The sequence below is a fragment of the Panicum hallii genome, chromosome 3, assembly GCF_002211085.1.
Source record: "Panicum hallii strain FIL2 chromosome 3, PHallii_v3.1, whole genome shotgun sequence".
Taxonomy (NCBI): domain Eukaryota; kingdom Viridiplantae; phylum Streptophyta; class Magnoliopsida; order Poales; family Poaceae; genus Panicum; species Panicum hallii.
Window position 1 is genome coordinate 54675655 of NC_038044.1, and position 20330 is coordinate 54695984.

Genomic DNA, 20330 nt, shown 5'->3' on the forward strand with positions numbered 1-20330 from the left:
ACTATAATTATAAAGACATGTAAAATCTTGTAAGATTAGACAAGGACGTATCTAATCCTTAGGGTGCCCGAACGATCCTTAGCGTACACTTTCATCAAGGAATGTCTGTCTCCTTTTGCCTTTCTAGTACATCCACAGCGCTGGCATGCGTGCGGTGCTGTCTTAAGCATTTTGTCTTTCCTTTTTGCACCTATTCGTAGAAGCATCTATACTACAGGAGAAACTCGTTCACGGTCTATACTACTACCTTTACTAAGACCACTCCAGGTCCCCAAACTTATCCCATAATTTCACCTAGATCACCAAACTTTCAAATTGTCCATTTAGATCCCTAAACCGTGTTAAGTGGTCCATCCGAGCTCCCAAATATACCACGCTAGCTTCCGACGCCAACGTGGCATCGTACGTGGTTCCATGCTGGCAAATATTTGCAAAAATCCCCTTGCATAGTCTTATCTTCTCTCATTTGCTCCTCTCTCTTCCCTTCTCCAATCTATCTCTCACTCTCCCTTTTAATAGCAAGTCAAGGGCGGGCTCCTAAGGCTAAGCCATAGCCACTAGTGGCTGGGCCGGCTGGTCCACTCCCCTCCCTTCCTCCTCTCCCAGCAGCAGGGCAAGAAGGCGGCGTCTGAGCCACCACTGTAGGTTGAAGCGCGGAGGAAGCAGTGGTGCGCATCTTGTTCAGGGTCCCTGGTCTCTGCTGCCACCTTCCACTCGTCCTCCTCCCAGACTTCAGCTCCTGCATAAGAGGAGGACAGCAAGAACGGGCTCTCGAAGGCGGAGCTGATGCGGCACGACAGGGTTGCCGTATTAGAGGCTTGGAAGCCGCTTTGCTGCTGCCGGCGCAGTGGCATGCCCCCTCCACGCGCCACCCCTTCCCGGCCACGCGGAAGGATGGGCGTGGTTCCCTCCCTGCCTCCCATTCCCTGCCACCCGCCTCCCCTCCCTGCCAGGTCCCAGTGTTTGGCCGCGGGCGCGACCGCGAGAGCCGGAGCCGGTGTTTGGCCGCAGGCGCGACCACCGAGACTAAGATTTGGATGCCGAGGGGTAGAGAGAGCAAGGCCGAGGGCGCAACTTGCCGTGGCGGGGGTGTCTAGGCCAGCGGAGCTGGAGATCCTGATCACGTAGAGCACTGTGAGGTAGAAGCAGCTCTAGGGCTTGGAGCTGTTGCCAGTGGCGGAGGTGAGGCGAGCCGGCGTGCCAATGCCTGCGTTGAGGCAGCGCGTGCAGAGCGACATCAAGGTGATGTCGGTGCCGTAAGAGGCGTTGAGCCCTACGACGGACACGCCGCCCGAAATCTTAGCGTACTCTGGGGCAGTGGTGACCCCGGCACAGTAGTCTAGGGTGATGGCTGTGGCAGAACCAACCTGAATTATATCGGCTCAAGTACGTGAGTCCATTCCTGAGGGCTCCAACGTGCTTCAAACGGTATAATCCCTTGGCCTGTCGGGTAACATCCCGATAAACCACCGAACACAGGATCAAATAAGGTTACCTCACACGAAGGTGAGTCCAGAGATACAGTCACCATCATATTTTACATCATAAGGAATTACGTTACAAGGGTTTCCAAAAGTAGTACGAAGCTTCAAGTTTAGAGAAAACATTACAAACTGTTAAAGTTATGGTTTTTGGCAGCGGAAAACATACACGATGATTTACAATGCGTCGTCAAGACAGATGTCATGCTAAGCCCGGGCACGACATCACTTGATACCACCAATGTTGGCCGGGGACGGATCCCATTCCAAGGGCCAACCGTCTGGAAGAGCACAGGGCCATGACAAGGGAAGAGTAGGGTCTTCAAAGGCTTTACCTGAAAAACATATAACTAGCAAGACTGAGTATACTAATACTCAGCAAGGCTTACCCGTTCATGGTATACATAGCCATGTAACTAGACTTATGAAGTCTTTTAGCTTTGGGTAGAGTTTTCAGCTGAAAAGCTTCAAAGAGTAGATCCTTAATGTCAACTTTTAGCTTTCAGGTTCTAGTTAATTATCCATTCTAGGTAAGCACCTATAACTATTCAGGCATAGTAGAAACTTTAGCCAAACATCATTTTTGATAACCATAACATTGCTCTTGTTACTCTATGTGGTAAAGGGATCAAGCATTCTCAATCTTCGTGAGAAGCGCACGATTCTGAATCGAATTCAACCTTGCAAGGATAAACCTAACTCACACGCTTGGAACACCAAAGGGTCGTTCCGAAGCAACCGTTTGCCTTTTCATTCCGACTCGTGGATCAGATCCACCACAAGCGACTGTAGGACCATACGCACTTCCAAAGTGCAGGATATACGTCTGTAGCGTGACTACAAAACCCGTATTCCTGGTTGCCCTTGCAACACGTATTCCCACACGTTGAACTAAGTAACCAGAAGAAGCAAGACGAGTGGTGGGAGGTATGTCCACTCCTCGGGCCGATTGGTTACTAGGCTTACCGCTTACCATATTTCGCGGCATGTGGCTAGTACTTTCAAACGCTTAACCCGCACTACCACACGCTGCGACCTTATCAAATTCAACAACACAGACGGGGTATCATCTCAACCATGATACCTCACAAAACTCCCGTCCGTCATCCTTATAGTGATAACAGGAATGTAAGCATTACAACTCCTATATCGCGCAAGTGACAAGAAATCACCCAACTTCTACCGGTCCTATTAGCATAGCAGCTAGTCGGACTCAAGTGCTAATATCCAACACATTGGTTCCTAGGAGAATGCAACTAGGGTTTCAAGCAATTCCTAAGAACTTAATGCATAGAATTATACAATAGATATAGCTTGCAGTGTATTTAAAATAATGGGTTATATCCGGGGCTTGCCTTTACTGGTGGAGCCGAAGTCAGAAATATCAATATCTTCCGAACTTTGGTTCGGGGCTTCAGTTAATCCCTTGGTGATGTTCACTTGGTCTTCAGGAACATCCTCTGCAGACTTCTGGGAGATCTCGTAGGTACCGTTTGCGGAAATAGTTGTATCTACATGCAATGCAACATTACATTCAAAGTGTGCACATAAAGCTATTTTACTTCACAACAAAGTTGCAATCCAACATTCATTTCACATATTACTCGTATAACAATCAAAAGATCTGCAACTAAACTTGGATAGAGCTTTAGGTGGACAACTAATTAGATTCGGCTATTTGTTGAAGATTACAACAGAGCCGATTGGAGCAACAGGGGTTTAGTCGATAGAATTGGCGAAGGAGGAAGCAATTTGCACAGTATTAGGAAATCTGCTGAGTTCCGTTTAGAAGAGAAATCAGCATGAGCAATCTTTGTATATGAGTAGAAAGGATTAGCCGATTTGGTTCACCTGAGGTTAAATCGGCTGATATGGAGAGGAACATTGAAGGTATAGCACTTCAAGTACAGAAAAAGGAAGGATCTTGCCGATTGGATTATCAGCATGTCTTTGGTCTAACTGATGGTTGGTGTATTGGTTTGTCTTAGTCGAGGAGGGTGCATCAGGTTTAGCCGATTGATGTGTCTTGGTTGTGCCTAACAGAGGCGTGGTTCTGTGTTATCTTACTGATCTAGGGTGGTGTACTTTGGCCTGTGTAGCATATTGATAGGTGCATCAGGTTCCTAATTGATCGATGAAAGCATCGACTACTTTAGCAGAGGGATGATTCCTAAAGCAGTTGTGTCTTAACTGAGATGTGCTTTAGGGTTATTCTAGGTAACTAGGTGTGGTTGTATCAGCTTGATTACGTCAGCACAACAATTGAGTGATGTACAGTCGATTAGAGTGTGGTTGAGGATATGTGACCGATAGATATATCGCCGATCTCTCAGTCGATAAATCGGCTGATAGAAGTGTGTGGATAAGGATGGAAAAACTAAGAATTGATCGGCAATAACCGATATAGAAAACAACTAGAATCAGCTTAGATCAGCCGATAACAAGAACTCTAAGATCGTGTGTGCATCTCCGATACATCGACTTATGAGCAGCCGATGTAGGACAGAACAAAAGAATTGTATCGGCAGTAGCCGATATTAGAAAGATATCAACCGTATCAGCTAACCAGCCGATGGTAGAAGCATATCAAAAGAGATGCATCGGTTGACAGCTGTTACACAGAAACATCATAGGCTCAAAAGAAACGGATGCTTAGCGGCTGAACCAAAAGCTGATGCTGAAACATAGCTGCAGAGATGTATAAGCTAAGCAACAGATGCACATGAACTAACAAAGATTCTTATACGAAAGGACCTGAAGGAAACGGCAATCAAAGCAAGGACAAAGTCTTGATGGCAGGGATATGAGCACTTCATGGGAAAGGATTAACTAGATATCACACATCTCTACTTAAGACATACCTTCTATGACTTACTTTTCAGCTATAACACAAGCATACAATATAAGGTTCAATAAAGCACTTATTCCCTAATATTTAACCTAGATCACAAATCAAGACATTCAATTCAAGAGCACAACGTAAAACTTGTAAATGTTCACTGATTTGAAATAAAGAAAGCTTTGGAAATTTTACAAAGAACACCCTAGAACTTTCTAAATCGAAGCAATTAAGTCCCTGGTCGGGGAAAACAAAGAACAGGAAGATAACGACGATGTTCCGGCAAAGGAGTTGCCGGCATTAGGAAGATTTAGTGAATCGAGGCAAACCTTGGGGTAGCCTTAGTTGTAGAGGAGAACGGATGAAAAGTGAACTCCCGCGGCGAACAAGATTGTCGATGGGAAGTGCTTGATGGTGACGAGGTTCCGTGGTGACGAAGAAGCTTGCCAGGGGATTGTAGTGGGTGAAGAATGACCGGAGGGGCATTCCTCACGGTGACTCGTGGTGACGGTGGTCGGTTGAGCGATCAACGAGGGGTAGGAACTGCTTGACGTCGTGGATTCATGGAAGAAGCCGATAGAGCTGGATTGGTTCACTATGCCGACTCCTTCGCGAACCTCAGGGTTTTTCTGCTCACGGGTTGAACTTCCTCTGCTCACGCACGTGTGCCACGGAAACACGGTCGGCACACCCGCGTACCTTCCTGCAGGATCGCCGCGCCTGATTGCATCTCCGGTACGCTGCTTCTGCTCTGCTCTCACACCACTGGCCTTCAACCTGCTCGCGCGTGGCCTGTTATCTTGCACACGCACTCGCCTGCGGAATCGAGCCGAGCCGGCCACCAGTAGAACACTTCCGCTCGCACTCGTGAACGCGCCGGTTCAATTCCTCTTGGACCTCTGGGTCCTGCAACTCCTCCGCCCTTTCCACCTGCTGTGACGCCATCAGGGTTGACCTACCACTGCCGCCGATCTTGTGCTGCGCGTCGAACTCGCGCCGCGTTACTTTTGCCTTGACCGCCTTGCCGCTGCGCAGCTGCTCCTTCCGAGTTCACCGCGCTATAACCGCTGCCTTCGCTTCACCACTTCTCCTTCCGGCTCGCCTCGCCATAACCGTAGCCGCATCACTACCGTGGCCTCAGCCGCCCCACGCCGAGCACTCGACATGGTCGAACCCTGAAACGAAGCCCTGGACACCATGCTGTTTGCAGACAAGCTGTCACTGAATCCGCCTCTGCTGCTCCTCTGCTCCCTTGCGCGTGCTTCTGCCGCACGCACATCCGCTCCCTGCTACTCCTCTTCCTCCTCATCTGCTGGATTCGTGCTCGCCCCAGCCTTGTCGCGTCTCAGCTCCATCCGTGCACGCCCGTGCCGCGTGCGTCATTGGCTCGTGTCGCCCATGTGCCGCAGCTGCTGCTCCGCCGCCGACTAGGCATTGTCTCCCATCCACCGCGGAAGGAGCTTCCGGCAAGGGCTCTCACTAGCGGCCTCTCGTTGTTTTCCCCTCTCATGGCCGAGCCTCACTTCACCGGAGCAATTCAAAGCCAGTGAGGCACCTTCATCCAATTCCTGGCACCACCCGCTTCTTGGGCACTCAAGGATCTGTTTAAGTTCCCGAGCTGAAACCATCACCGCAGCACCCTTTTCCTCTTCCTCCTTGTGTGCGGTTGTACTGCCGCTTGCCGGCCTGCGCCGCCCACGAACCTGCCGCTCCAGCGCCTGCACTCCAGCGTGCACCACCAGCACTGCATCGCGCCTCCTCCTGCGCTCACTCGGGCCGCCGCTCCCGCGCGCCCCGCATCTGCGCTCCGCGCCGCCCGCGCGCTCCGCTGGCGTGCCCGAGCCGCAGCTGCTCCCGCTTGCTCCTACGCCGTGGCTCCGCCTGCGCGCCGCCGCTCTCCAGCGCTTGCTGCAGCCACTCCGGCCGAGCCGCCGCGCCTCCGCTCGCGAGCCTACCTGCACCGCGTCCGAGCCATGCCCCGCACCGGCTCGCTCCCGCACTTGCACGCCCACGCGCCAGCGCGCCTGCCTGGAGCCGCCAGCACCGCTTGCCCGAGCCGCCGCCCCAGCGCTTGGGCCTGCACCTGTGCCCGTGGAGGGGAGAGAGAGATGGGGCCGAGAGGATAAGAATGAAGCCAGGGAAGGGATGCCGCCGGTGGGGGAGAAAAACAAGATGGGCGCTAGGGAAAGGGAGAGCAAAGTTGGAGAAGTGGAACTCTCCCAAGGACTTATGCGCAATTTAGAAAAACTATAGGGACCTTTTTGTAAACCATAAATTTCTCATTGATTTAAAACCCTAATGAAGAAATGCCCAAAACGAAAGTTGGAGAGTTTTTCAAACTCTACAACATTGCTTTACGGCTCAAGTTCAAAAACTCAAAACTTGTATCTTTACACATGAAGTTTTAAACAAAAGTTGGATTTGAATTACTTTTGTCCTTAAGAGTGAAATTTATAACATTTAGGATCTGAATGCAAGAATTTATGACACGTCATGATGACAGGATAGACACGTCATAATGATTGGATAGACATGTCATAATGACTTGCACCTTTTACACTTTTAGCTCTGAGTAACTTTGAGAATTACTTTTGTAAATCAAATACTTGCATAAAAGGACTTATACTTTTATAAAATTACATAAACACCCTTATTTTCACAACTTTACCCAAAATTTTTACACACTTCAACACATACATTTCAAATACAACTTTCGGATAAATATATATTTTTACAAGACATAAAGTAAGAAAAACATATTTGCAAAACCACCCTTCACTTATTTTGAAGTTACCTCCTATCTAATTACATTTTGCAAAAACAACCCTAGGTTTTTCTGTAATTATAAAAATACCCTTTTTACATGCACTTTAAATTTTCAAAAGCTTCACATAAACACACACAAGCTTTACACTAACAAGCACATACTTCACACTAACAAATAATATGCCTAGCTTACAAGTAATTGAACTGTCACAATGGCGGACTGGGATGGCACCGGGAAGCAGCCCGGCACGAGGGACGCCACCGGGAAGCAGCCTGGCACGAGGGGACAACTGCGCATGGTCCCATGGGAGCATGGCCACGTAACCTAGGTCTAGCGGGAAAGGGCCACGAGCTCTGCCGCCGCGAAGGTGGGGCCGCCGAACTCCCCAGCGGCAGCGCGGGCGAGGGCCACGAGCTCCACCATCGTGAGGGCGCGGGAGAGAGAGATTGGTGAAGGGGGGAGAGAGGACCAAATGAGAGAAGATAAGACTATGCAAGGGGATTTTTGTAAATATTTGCCAGCATGAAACCACGTGGTATGCCACGTCGGTGTCAGAAGCTCATGTGGTGCGTCTGGGACTTCGGATGGACAGTTTAACATGGTTTAGGGATCCAAATGTACGATTTGAGAGTTTGGGTATCTAGGTGAAACTGCGGGATAAGTTTGAGAACCTCGAGTGTAATTTACTCTTTAAAATATTATAGCAGATAGTGATGAACGGAAAGCTGATTAGAAAGAACATGTAGTTAATTGGATAATATTTTTGACCGATCATGTCAGTTAAAAATAAAAATCCGTCACTGAAAATATGGAGTATCACTGTCGGTTTACAAAGTTGCACATATATGGACTAGGATGTATATAAATTTCTATGAAATTATATCTCTTGGTGAGACTACAACTTTTAAGTTAATTTTTTATTTGACGTCATCTAGATGTCGAAATATGGCTAATAGCCTATATATCGTCCACATAACTTATTGGGTTCAGTAACTTTTCATTGTCGCCTTGTTGAAATATGCTTAATAGCTCATTGCATAGGCAGCAGATATCCAAAACCACCCTTGGTACATGGCCATGCCATGGGCCTAGCCACACGTACACGCACACATATAGCGAGGATACATGCTCTAGTACCATCTGTAGCATTCCATGCCTGCTTACGCGTAGCTCCTTCAGTGGAACAAGCCCGCTTATGTATAGCCTATCTCATACACTTTTTTCCTCGCTTTTTGTAATAGGGTTCAGTTGATTCTTGTTATTTTACTTATTATATAATGCATGCAAGATGAATCCACACCACCGACTTGTGCTAAAGGTCATGGATTTGGACCACTGTTTGATAAGCCTCATGCTGCTAGGACCAGTGAACTTTCTGCTTTTTCTCTTTATTATTACTTTAAAGGTTGGCAATACGAATTATACCATTGGTCCATTAACGTGAATGGCTAGATCTTTCTGGTTAATGTAGGGACTTAGTGTAAGTATAAACGGTTTAGCATAGTAATTAACATTCACGAAAAATAGTTAACATAAAACTATCCTTGGTATTTTGGTGGCCAACGTGCTCTAAGAGAAGAAATAATTGTTCTTCATCCCACATTTTTTTATCCCCTGGCACGCAAACTAGACTTAGGTAAGATAAGATCAAGCTTGAGTTCAGGTTTTAAATGTACCAAGCACGATAACATAGCAGGGTATTCGATCCTTAGCAAGAGTCCTGAGGTGAAACATACTTTTAATGTATCAAGATGAAATATATGTAGTATAACTAGGGATGCAAGTTATATATATATATATATATATATATATATATATATATATATTGGGTTATTAGATCGATTCAAAATGTTAATAAAATGAATTAGAATAGCATTCTACGTAAAAATTTAGGAACTAGAGTGGCATGCCATCATAATTAATTAGCTGATCCAAAAAATACTATTGCGTATAACCACTATATTGAAATCATGTTATTGTTTGGTTTGCTAAAGTACAGGTTTACCTAGATGGTCAAATTAGAAGAAAAACTACACAGGAGACGAGAGAGAGTAGGGAGGGACAAAAAGTCCAAAATGCAGCCATCCTCCGATATCTTGTTACACAACTTATTCTTTGGTGTCAACTTGCAGATAATCTTGAGATTTTGCAGCGAGCAAGGCATGCGTTAGCCTTAGAACAAATATTCCTGACAGTCGTACTCTAGCACCATAGAACAACTTGCAGATAATCTACTAGCACGTACTCTAGCAGGCGGTTGAGTGGAAAAAGCGCGTGCCTTAGATTTCTCAGGCATGGAGCACCATAGAAGGTGAACCTCAGCTGTAGTGCTCGTACGCACACGCATCTTGATTCACTGCCATTTACGCCTTCCTGCTGCCACTCATTCCCAAAGAGCTAGTTTCAAAATCAAAGAAGCAGCTATCCATTGATAGTCATTGATAGCCAGCTTCGTTTATTTATACTAGCAATGTTCAATAGAAACAATATGTACAGGCTCCACACACACTATATAGGTTTCTTGTACTTTTTGCACGTTTCCCTTGTGGTCCAGCGCCAAGGGCTAAGCTAGACTGTCAGCAGAAGCCTCATCCTACAAAGAAACAGTCATCCATACTGGCTCATGCATACCGACAAAAGTACACCGACATGGACGAGGCTTGTTACAGTTGTTCGAAGGTACCTGACGGTACCATCCAATCTATTTTCTATTTGATATGAATTAAAAAATAAATTAATATTGGTACTGCGGCTCCACCTATTTAGGTACCGCCCTCGTAGATTTGGTACTTTTTTTCAGGTACCTCTTATATCTCAATTATTAATCATACCGCGATGAACGGCTCTAATTTATACAATTATAGTAAAATTTTTCAACATATATAAGAAATCTATGTTGGCTCGTAATACGAGGCACGAACAATAAGAGCATCATCAGTGGATGAATCGGTTCATAGGTCATGTAACAAGATTTTCTGAGTCGAATCTTGACTGAACAGTAGCATAGGGACCCACTTTAAAATAAAACAATTCTATGGATCACTCCTCACCAACCTTCTAACCAGCGTGGGCTTCCCTTTTCAGATTAAAAAACTTCAATTAAAGAGGGGAATGTTGGGGTTGTTATCTGAATAATCTTAACCTCTAGCAAGTGAATGAAATGAACGTTTCAATGGGAACATCATAGCTATATGGATTAATCTAATGTGTTCCATAAGTTTTGGTGTTTACTTAAATGCAGGATCCTGCTAGATAAATTTAGACTAAAATTGTCAAAGTGCTAGTTTGACCGAACTCACTTGGTTTGGCCAAACTAGGCCTCAGCCCTCTCGCGGTGATCTTTGACCATGTGAAAGGAAACTAACTTGAAATCACTATGGAGGATCGATGTTGTTTTCATCCAAGGGATCCCATAAATAACCTATAGATCCATGGGCCCATAAAAGAATAACAAACACTGAACTTACCCATCTACCCACGTGAAGAATGTGCCCCGGCCATCCACATAGCAAAGACGTAGTATCGGCGGGCCAAAGCACCTTGGGTAGGGTTGTTCGAACACAATTGATTCAGTCCAACCAACATGAATCCATCCGCACATCCCACCTCAGGAGGCAGTCAGGACCGTGCAACACTCGGGCGGGGTGGTGGATCAGAGACTCGGCCGAACTAGATCCACAGCCAACCACCTTGCCCTTCACCAACAAGTACACGGCCCCCTATCATAAATTGACATGATAAACATATAAATAAGAGTTCACAACTCATTTGAAAACACATAATAGAAACTCTTGGGTGAAGCTCCGTGCGGCAGGGCAGCCTGGTACGGTAACAACACCTATCGAAAACCTTCTGCAGCACGCAGCGGGAGCAGAGCATCAATCCTTCTGCTATCCCTTTAAGCAACTTCTTCCTTAAGGAAACCACGGCGTGTTAAGCACATAGTGTGTGCAGCTTCTTGGAAACGGCACGTGCCTGAGATTTCTCGAGCACGGGGCACCATAGAAGGTGAACCTCAGTTGTAGTGCTCGTACGCACATGCATCTTGAATCACTGCCATTTACGCCTTCCTGCTGCCACTCATTCCCACTACATCAGAACGTTCATCACAGCTGCTAATTTCAAAACCAAAGAAGCATCCATCCATTGATAGTGAGTATTCTTCGCTCAGAAGTCAGGATCAGAACATGTACCGAACAATGCAGTGTGCACAAAACGTAGTGGAAATTCAAATATGGATAGTGATATCGTTTATATATAGATGTTCAAAAAAAATGATGTGTACAGTCCAGGCTCCACACTATATAGCTTCTTGTGTCTTTGCATGTTTCCCTTGTGGTCCAACGCTAAGGGCTAAGCTAGACTATTGGAAGCCTCATTTTACAAAAGAAACACTCATCCCTACTGGCTCATTTGTTTGGACAAGGGAATTGTATTGATTTCAAGTAACTGTACATCAAGGTGATGCATCGGAATTTGAAAAGAATCCCGGCCTCTATCTTAAAGGCACACAACCTTACACAACGAAAAAAAAACAAACACTCTAATGATTATCAATCCGTAGATTTGAACCCCAACCATATCCCAGGTAAAAAGTTCATCACTATTTGTGCCAAACGCTGAAATGCCGCTGGAACTAAATCCTATGTAGTAGGCCTCTCAAGGATTGCCCATGTACGGAGCCAATATGAAACTGTGAAGATAATAACCTGCAAAAGAGAAGTTTGTTTACTTTCAAATAGCAGAGTATTGCGAGTCAACCACAGAGTCCAACATATAGCTACTGCTCCAAGTAACACAAGGGATTTAAATTCATCGTTACTCGATCTCAATCAGCCACCGAGCGAACATATGCATCATTATTTCTTCTTTGATGGTAGACATTGTAGTTCCGTAGCTCAGAGTTTGTGCAACAGTATAGGTAAACAAGAGGATAGTTACCATTTGCCTTTTTTTTCATTTGTGTGCTCCGAAGATGTTAGAGTTAATTTCACAAAATTACAACAATTTGTGCCTAACTATATCAAGGAACTATAACTTTTACCATCAGTGTCACAAAACTAACTACATGAGGCATCCATTTCACAGACCTACAACATTCGGTATGTGTCCACACATAACTTGGGCAACGCTTATGTGCGTGGACCCGACATTTATGTGGATGACATGGAGGTCCATGGAATGTTGTAGTTTTGTGAAATTGATCATAAAACTTGTAGTTCTTTGATAGTTAGGCACAAACTGACCCCTTTGCTGTCTGATTATAAAGGACCTGACCTGTTGGTGCATAAGGTACACATATGTTTTACTAGCCATTAGTCATTAGAGTTGATGCATATCAGCAAAATGTTCTCTACAAATTGAGTATACAACTACTAGTTTGAGCGTTATCAACTCCATATATTAGCTTACACTTTATGGTGTTGTTCACAGCCACTTAGGCCCTCCACAATGTGCGCCCTGAATGATGCCCAAAGAGAGAGCGAAGATTGATGCATCACACTGTGGGATGAGATAACAGTTCCAGGCTATGCCAGAAAAGAAAGAAAAAACTGTAGCGAGGCAAGTTCTTGCACCCGTGCTCAGTTAGTAAACCTTGCTTATTCTATAGTTGGCAGCTGCACGATGAACTCTGACTCGTCTCACGTCGCACACTCGCACCTGGTGTGCAATTTCTTGAAACAAGCACATGCCTCAGGTTTCTCACGCACAGAGTACCATAGAAGCTGAACTCTAGCTATACTGCTCATACGCACATTGTCCCTTCCTGTCCTGCCACCACTCGTTCCTGTCTATGGAGCTCCCATATCTACGTCGCTCCTCACCACGTCATGAGAAAGTTCATGCCATTGCTAATTTCAAAATCAAAGGAGGAGCCATCCATTCATAGCATGGTGGAGTGGCAAATGTGGATAGTGATACCATTTATATAGAGAGAGCGCAGAGATGCTCCACATCTGTATGGCTTCATGTGCCTTACTGCCTTTGCACGTTTCCCTTGCGGTCCGACTCAAAATTAGGCTAGTTCTGCTAGACTGTCAGAAGCCTGACACTAAACAAAACTCTCACCCTTACTGGCTTGTACATGCCAATAAAATTAACCGACACGGATAAGGAATCTATACTGGATGGTAATAATGACCACAATAGAGAGAGTAGTCACGCCGAGTTCCATTATAAACGCTGATACATGCGTAACTAGTATGAATCATGCATATATAAATTAATAAGTTTTAAAATTTTGGTAAGACCTCAGAGCACTCTACATCACAAGGGAATTGAAGCAATAGATGCAATGGAATCTTCACAAATAGATGATGTCGAAGAATTTTTGTATATGGAAAATATGATAAATCTTCACACTTGTGCAAAAACTTAGCACGCTATCATACCAAGTTTTTGCATCTATTGCGAGAATCTTCTCACTTCAAATTCTTCTACAATTAAACTTTTTGTCAAAGATATCAAGGATATGAATTACGTACTAAGTTTTAAATTCAACAAATAAGTGCGAAGGTAACATATCAAGTAGTATATTGTTTCACATGGATATTATTGTAGAAGATGTTTGATCTCATAAACTGGTGGTGGTTCCTATGGTGACAAATCTTCAAATGAAACCCGAGATGAAAAAGATGACCTAGAATTCACAATTTCTTTAATTACTCTCATTTCCTCTTGAGGCTGCTCTTCCATCATGGTTTCCGCCTGAGCTGGAAAGGAGATGCAATCTCTTTGTTCCTCTTTATAATTTAATAATTCTAATAAGAAATACGCAAGGTAAAGCGTTAGCAGCAACAAGATAAAGGCGCATGTAACATCCCGCATTTTTTTATCTTAAAAAACATCCCATATTTTTATGGAATGTTTGTGTTTGAAGTTTTATGGATTTTTAAAAATTTTGTGTGCATGTGCATCTAGTATAGAAATAATGTAAGAGTATCTTCATCTCTCTCTAATAACTTTTAGTAATTTAAAGTTGAATTTGAGTTAAGGAAAAAATATTTGATACTACGAATCATTTGGATATTAATTTGGTGTTATTTGGTTCTTTGTGTGTGAATCCAAATTTGAATTTGCGATTCAAATCTGAATTTAAAACCTAACTACACTAACTACCTCAACCAAGCCTAAAGCTAATCCCAGCCCACCAGCTGACCTAGGTCGTAAATCCACTGACCCCTGGACCAGCCCATGTACGTGTAGCCCAGTCAGCCTAGCTGCGATGGTCCAAGCCGCACATGCCGGCCCAGCACGCGCAGCCAGCTCGCCACCACCAGCCGCTCGCCCTCAATGCGTCACTAAAAACTAGGCCTAGCTTGTTAGCTTTCCCTTCCATCTCACAACAACCCCTCCGTGACCAACGACCAGAGCTGCCCCCAAGTCACGACAAGCAGGGCAAGGAGCGTCTAGAAGCTTCCCCATGCCTTGGCAGCTCCATTTTCAACCCAAATCCTAATCCCCGCTATAAATACCCGCGCCGCCAACCCAAAACCCTAGCCCCGGGGTTTTCCTCTTCCTGTTCGTCCGCCGCCACCACTAGAGCTGAGGAGGAGAGGGAGGTCAAGGAGGAGTGCATCGAGTTCTTCACGGTGTTGCCATCATCACCGCCGCACCTGTAGGTGAGCCGATCGACTAGCCCTTGCTCCTCTCCCCACCTGGTGCTGCCGGCCCTGGCCAAGGAACCCTCCGTAGCTAGCCCTAGAACCCATCCCTTTGACAATCCTTCATTCGCACCGCCTCTATTACAGAAGCCCACCATCACCTCGTTGCCCAGAACTCCGTTAGTTGCTAGCCGCCGCGGCTCCAGGATGCCGGGTGCCCACGCACCACGCGATCACGCAGCGGCCTTGGGATGCCAAGGACCTGCACACGCACACACACCCCCTACCCGGCCAAAAGGATGTTCCTTTCGCTAAGCCTATGAGCCTAGCCTCGCCACTGAGTGGTGACAAGTCAATGCTGACGTCATCATTTGGCTAACCCCTGAGGACATCATGTTGTTGTCATCATGCCACGTGGCATGCCTAGAGGATGCCACGTGTCACTGTCGGTTTTTCCTAAATTTTGGAATTGAGATTTAATATCAAAAATAGGTTTTGTTGGAAATTCATAATAAATTAATTAGAGCTCAGAAAAATACAAAACCAGTTCCATAAATCATGACCTATGCGTTAGAATAGGATTTGTGTTATTTGGATCTTCTATGACCTATGCTCGAAGCTTAGCTATCGTTTCACTTGATTTTTCCTTTCTCGTTTAGCCTAAGGGGCTTATACCAGACTTGTACTACAAATCCGTTGGATTTGTGTAATAATTAAACACATGTGATGTTTAACGTTATGTATGGATTTGATTTTCTTATGAAATGAGTTCTGTACACGATATATGTTGATTATGAGAATCTCGCAATGGTAGAGGGAGTCAGATTCTAAACGATTCAGTTCGTTTTCAGTTGGTATGAGAACCACATTTGACCGTAGCACGAGCCCTAGACATAGCCATTAGAAATAGAAAGTTCTAAACGATTCTGTTTGCTTTATATACTTTCTTGAACTATTTACTCTCTCTACTTTGATTAATTGTCCCTATTTTGACTCATTCTTTTACCTATACAGACATTACCCTTACGTGGTTTGCAGTATGGAGGCATACCCTGGAGAACGCCCGACATGAGCCCAACACCTACGCCCGCCACAGGAAGGGCATGATCCTATGGTTGGAGCGGTCGCGGAGAGGGATTGGTATCCGTGAAGATCACATCAAGCTAACAACAGCCACTGGGCAGGTCCATCCGTTCTGGTTCACCACAGCCGTTCGTGATGGCAGAGTCAAGTGCATCTTCATGTTGCCGCTCATTCCCAAGATTTGATATAACAATGTCACTTTTCCATGAGAAACTGATTCACCGTTTGAAAGCCCAAGAGAAACAAAGCAATTTTAGAATGGTGAGGTTGGCTAGATCATGCAAAGCGGAACATGATCGTCTCTTTTTTTCATTTGTCAAGCAATACATATATCCCGTTTGTTTCAGCTTATGGCCAATTTTGAAGGTTTGATTTTAGAAAATCCAAAAGTCAGATGACTTCTAGAATCCCGAATTCATAATCAGCTGGATTCGCGAGTTTGGATTCTGGGAGTCATCTGACTTTTGGATTTTCCAAAATCGAACCTTTAAAATTGGCCATAAGCTGAAACTAACGGGGTCATAGTTTGATGCACAACCTTAGTCTTTTACACCAACTCTTTAGCAAATGGGGAACTTTGGATGCATATGCCTGCAGGGGCATTAATAGACACCAATTGCTCCATAAATTCTGGCGCTATTTATGTGTGGGTAGTAGCGAGGCATGTGAAACTGGAACCTGACGTGATACCTGGGCAACAACATCAAACTACAGCCCCTGCAGTTACTAACATGGAACTCGAGTCTTGGGTACTCCTTCAGCCTGCCCTCCGTTTTGCAGGCTGAAACAATTCTTAATCATCCTGTGTGCACCTTAGTACCTCATTACTCATTTCCAGATGCCACTCATTCGAAAGATGAAAAAACAAATCATGTGAAAGTCCAACACACAAAGATTAAACATGCATCTTGGAGATTTCAGAAATATGTTTTTGGAGATGCATGTTGCAGTGTCTAATTGCTGCCGTCTTCTTTTCTAGAGAGGGAGAGAGAGAGAGTATCAAATGATGCAACATATATGAAATTGGAGAAGACTGAGTAAATATGAGTAGCTGGATTAATAAACTTGGTTTTATGACAGCTTTGGACTGCAATAGATGGAAATAATGCTGTATTTTACTGCATCGAACTCTTGAAATTCTCATTAGGGGTAGGAAGGGGAAATGTTTTCATACATAAGTGTGCATTTATTACTTGCTATTCCTCATCTTTATCCAACACAACATTACTAATGACTGATCTGCTGTTGCAATATTCACTCCAGTAGACTATCATCTCAGATAGAAATATACATGTAACTAACTATATCACTAGTGATGATTGAATGAGGGAGGAATAAAAGAAATCAAATGATATCAGAATAGCAGTACGGCATCAATTACACACACTACAGGAAAAACCGCAACTTCCGACGGCTAAACCGTCGGAAGTTAGCGCTAAACCGTCAGAAGTTACTTAACTTCCGACGGTTTAGAGCTAAGCCGTCGGAAGTCTATTGGACGGCTGTAAGGCGTCGGAAATTTTAAACTTCCGACGGCTTAGAACAAAACCGTCGGAAGTTTGAGAAACTTCCGACGGCCCGTGAAGCCGTCGGAAGTTAGCCTGGCAAACGGCAGCTGACGTCCGTTTGTTAACTTCCGACGGTTTGCCTGGCCGTCGGAAGTTTGAGACGTCTAACTTCCGACGGTTTCTGTTAAACCGTCGGAAGTTAAGCTCACCCAGCAAACAGAGCAGTTTAGAGCCCCAAAAGCAACCACAAGCATTATATACAATCAAATTTCATCCACAATTATAATTCACCATCCACAATTATAATTCACGATCAGAAATTGCATGCAAGTACACAATTCATATATCCACATACGTAAAGTTCAGAGGTTCATAATTAAAGTTCAAAAACTTCATACAAGTTCGATGAAATTTGGCCGCCTCCATCACCTGGTTCATACAACTTCATACAAATTCATAGAACAACAATGTTTCACTTAAGTTTGGTCGTCTCCATCACCTGGTTGAACTGATCCGCCACTTCCAATGAATTGATCCGCCCAATTCGATGTTGGATGAACGTGTGAGTCTCCCGGTGCCGCAAGGTTAGGTGGTGGGGTGTGAAAAGGGTATAAAAGATAAATGGACAAGATTAGTTTGAAAGATAACTAATTGGATAATATTTATTTAGAGTGACCATGTTTTGCAATGACTATGAACTAACATTTGAATCATTGACTATCATACCTGAGGTGAAGCTGATGGCCAACCGGCCTGTGCAAAAGGTGGAGGTACCAGTGGTGGCACTTGTATATTCTGTTGGCTCGCTATTTGCTGAAAGATCAAATTTGTCAGCAAGAATGTAACTTAACCTAAGTTTTAACAATTAAGATTTACCTGCAGTATTGCATTCTGTTGTGCAAGTTGAGCTTGGAACCACTGCTGCTGTAGCTCCTGTTGTCTTACTCTTTCACGCAGCCTTACAACCTCCGCGCTGTCGTCGCCACTACTTGTGCTGCGACTTGCTGACCGCGACGATCCTGCTCTTTGACGCGACGGCACCTGACTCGAGTCAATGACTTTTTCGAATAATGGATACCTACAAATAGATTGAAATTTAGATATACCAGACTTGCTGAAAGATCAAATTAGATTGAAATTTAAAGAAATCTAACCGGCCATGAGGTTTTCCACCACTACTGTAAACGGCCTCAGGATCAATAGGCGCGTTTCTCCAATCATAACCCTCTCCATGGCGAGCAATCATTTGGTCACCATATGCCGCCTTCAAATAACAAAATCACACAGTTATATAAGATTGTTTCATGACAACTCGATAGTGCTAATTTTGTAAAATTAGATATACCAGACGCTCTGTAGCCGCCTGAGAGCATAACTGATCTGGATTTGTAGGATCACGTCCTTTATGACCTTCAATGTAGACCTGAATATCACTCGGCGCTACACCTGTGCGAACTTCCTATACATACAACAAAAAATTAAAGAAGCATGTACTAATATATGAAATTAATAGAATTCATTTCAAAGAGTTCACTTACAATGCGTTTGGCCAATCGGAAGTGCCCATCACCTCCGTAGGTATGATAGGACTCAGTTCCACGATTTCCTCTATTTCTCTGGGAAATGCTTTTGAACTCATCCGTGGTCCAATAGTGACATAAGGCATGATAAGCCTCCTCACGTGTGGCCATCCACGGAATCATTTCCTGCACAACAATATTTCGTTTAGAGGTAACAAACAAAATCATACTAATTGCAACTTGCAACAGTTTACCTCGCGGTATTGCTCCTCAGTCAAGTAATATTTCCCAGTATCCCGTTTCTTCTCAAATCGTATCCCTTGAGTCCGTTCCAGATAAGAAGCTACAACCTGAATTCTGGCATAAGAAATCATGTCTTTAACCACAATGTGTGCGTTATGGTGGAACACACGTCTGGCATGATCATCATAACCTCCCTCCTCAGGCAACTTGTAATATTTCTGCAAAAATTTTACACAATCAGTAGCAATGGTATGTACAAAATTAAATCAATACATAAGAGCAATCATACCCAAAACTCAGCCCAAACTGCCTTTTGGGTATCGCCGAACGTTATGTTCACACCATATCTATAATGGTTCCAAGATGTAGCTGGGATCCGTTCACCAGAAACAAGTTCTACCATTCCAGGCCAAAGCATACGGCATATGTTACCTAAGATTTTGTTCACCTGTCTTAAATGACCAACACCTGGGAAATTAGGCTCAAACCGAGTGTCTGTGGCAATCAAAGTAACATATCTACCGAACTCAAGGCGGAAACAGTCTGTATCTTTACCACAGATCGGACAGGTTAAAAGTCCATGACAGCTCCAGCCAGCAAATATACCATATGCCGGGAAATCATGGATCGACCATAGAAATGCAGCTCGAAGGGTAAATCTTTGTTTCTTGTAACAGTCATATGCCTCAACACCTTGCCACAACTTATCTAGATCATCGATTAAAGGTTGCATCATCACATGAAGTCGTGTTCCAGGATGTTCCGGACCAGGAATTACAAGACACAAGAACATATAATCATATTTCATGCAAAGATGTGGTGGAAGGTTGTACGGAATAGCAAATACCGGCCAACAAGAATATGATGATGCAGTCATATTAAAAGGTGAGAAACCATCTGTCGCCAAACCAAGCCGAACATTTCTCGCATCACTAGCAAAATTTGGATCAAAATCATCTAAAGCTTTCCATGCATCAGTATCAGACGGGTGCACCATCAACTCTGGGTTTGCACGCACCCTCTCTTTGTGCCATCTCATGTGCTTAGCAGTATTCTTTGATAAAAACAACCGCTTCAACCGAGGCATAAGAGGCATGTAGCGAAGTTGCTTTTGTGCTATCTCTGTAGTCACCTTTTCACCATCTTCATTTACAACCTCCACAAACCTCGATTCTTGACACTTTCGACACTTCTTCAAATCTATATCATTTTTCCAAAACAGCATACAATTATTTGGACAAACATCTATCTTTTTGTAGTCCATACCAAGCCCAGACAACAATTT

The 20330-nt window shown here is 44.4% G+C and overlaps 1 protein-coding gene across 1 annotated transcript; it reads right to left on the minus strand.

Annotated features, from left to right (window-relative positions):
- Nucleotides 1-1151: 1151 nt before the first annotated feature.
- Nucleotides 1152-18997, minus strand: LOC112885504. Its single transcript, XM_025951109.1, has 5 exons — nt 18628-18997; nt 18437-18546; nt 18159-18360; nt 18009-18095; nt 1152-1367 (listed from the first exon to the last, which is right to left on the minus strand). Exons 2-5 carry the CDS (start codon nt 18526-18528, stop codon nt 1152-1154), a joined length of 597 nt encoding a protein of 198 aa, XP_025806894.1. The 5' UTR covers nt 18529-18546; nt 18628-18997.
- Nucleotides 18998-20330: the final 1333 nt, after the last annotated feature.